The sequence below is a fragment of the Alligator sinensis genome, unplaced genomic scaffold, assembly GCF_000455745.1.
Source record: "Alligator sinensis unplaced genomic scaffold, ASM45574v1 scaffold228_1, whole genome shotgun sequence".
In the NCBI taxonomy this organism is placed as follows: Eukaryota; Metazoa; Chordata; order Crocodylia; family Alligatoridae; genus Alligator; species Alligator sinensis.
The window spans coordinates 1,133,832-1,134,599 of NW_005842044.1; the positions used below are offsets into that span (position 1 = coordinate 1,133,832).

General features: G+C 63.4%; 1 protein-coding gene across 1 annotated transcript in view; it reads right to left on the reverse strand.

The window, feature by feature from the left end:
* The window catches only part of FOXC2 (forkhead box C2), a 1,705-nt gene extending 957 nt beyond the window's left edge, over nt 1-748 (reverse strand). The window contains exon 1 of the mRNA XM_006022779.3: nt 3-748. Coding sequence (XP_006022841.1) covers nt 3-653 — 651 coding nt within the window. The 5' untranslated portion in view covers nt 654-748. The remainder of the gene's footprint in view (nt 1-2) is intronic.
* Between the last annotated feature and the right edge of the window lie 20 nt (nt 749-768).

The window sequence follows — 768 nt, forward strand, 5'->3', positions numbered from 1 at the left end:
GCCGCGCTCTTGATGACCACCTTCTTCTCGGAGGAGGACGAGGAGGACGAGGACGAGGACGAGGACGGCTCCTTGGGCAGCTCCTTGGGCTGCTCCTTCAGCAGCCTCTCCCGCACCTCCTCCTTCTCCTTAGCCACGTCTTTCTTCTTGAAGCGCCTACGGCGGCGCAAAAAAGACCCGTTCTCGAACATGTTGTAGGAGTCCGGGTCCAGCGTCCAGTAGCTGCCCTTGCCGGGCTTCTTGTCGTCGCGGGGCACCTTCACGAAGCACTCGTTGAGCGACAAGTTGTGCCGGATGGAGTTCTGCCAGCCCTGCTTGTTCTCCCGGTAGAAAGGGAAGCGCTCCATGATGAACTGGTAAATCCCATTGAGGGTGATCTTCTTGTCCGGCGCGTTTTGGATGGCCATGGTGATGAGCGCGATGTAGCTGTAGGGTGGCTTTACCAGGTCCTTGGGGGCCGCGGGCTGGTGGTGGTGGTAGGGCCCGTAGGAGCGCCCCATGCCCGCGGCGTAGGGCTCGGCGTGGCCCGAGTAGACGCCCATGGGGCTGGCCATGCTGCTGTAAGTCCCCGCGCTCCGGTAGTAGTTCGGCTCGCTCAAGTAGGGCACCACTCCCAGCGCGTTGGGGTCGGAGACGGAGTAGCGAGCCTGCATCCTGGACGGAGCCCCCCTCCCCCGAGATCGCAGCCAGGAGGAGCAAAGGGGTGGAGGGACCTACCCTCTGCGGAGGCTGGCGACCAGGCTCTCTCCGTTCAGCAGCCGTCAAGCA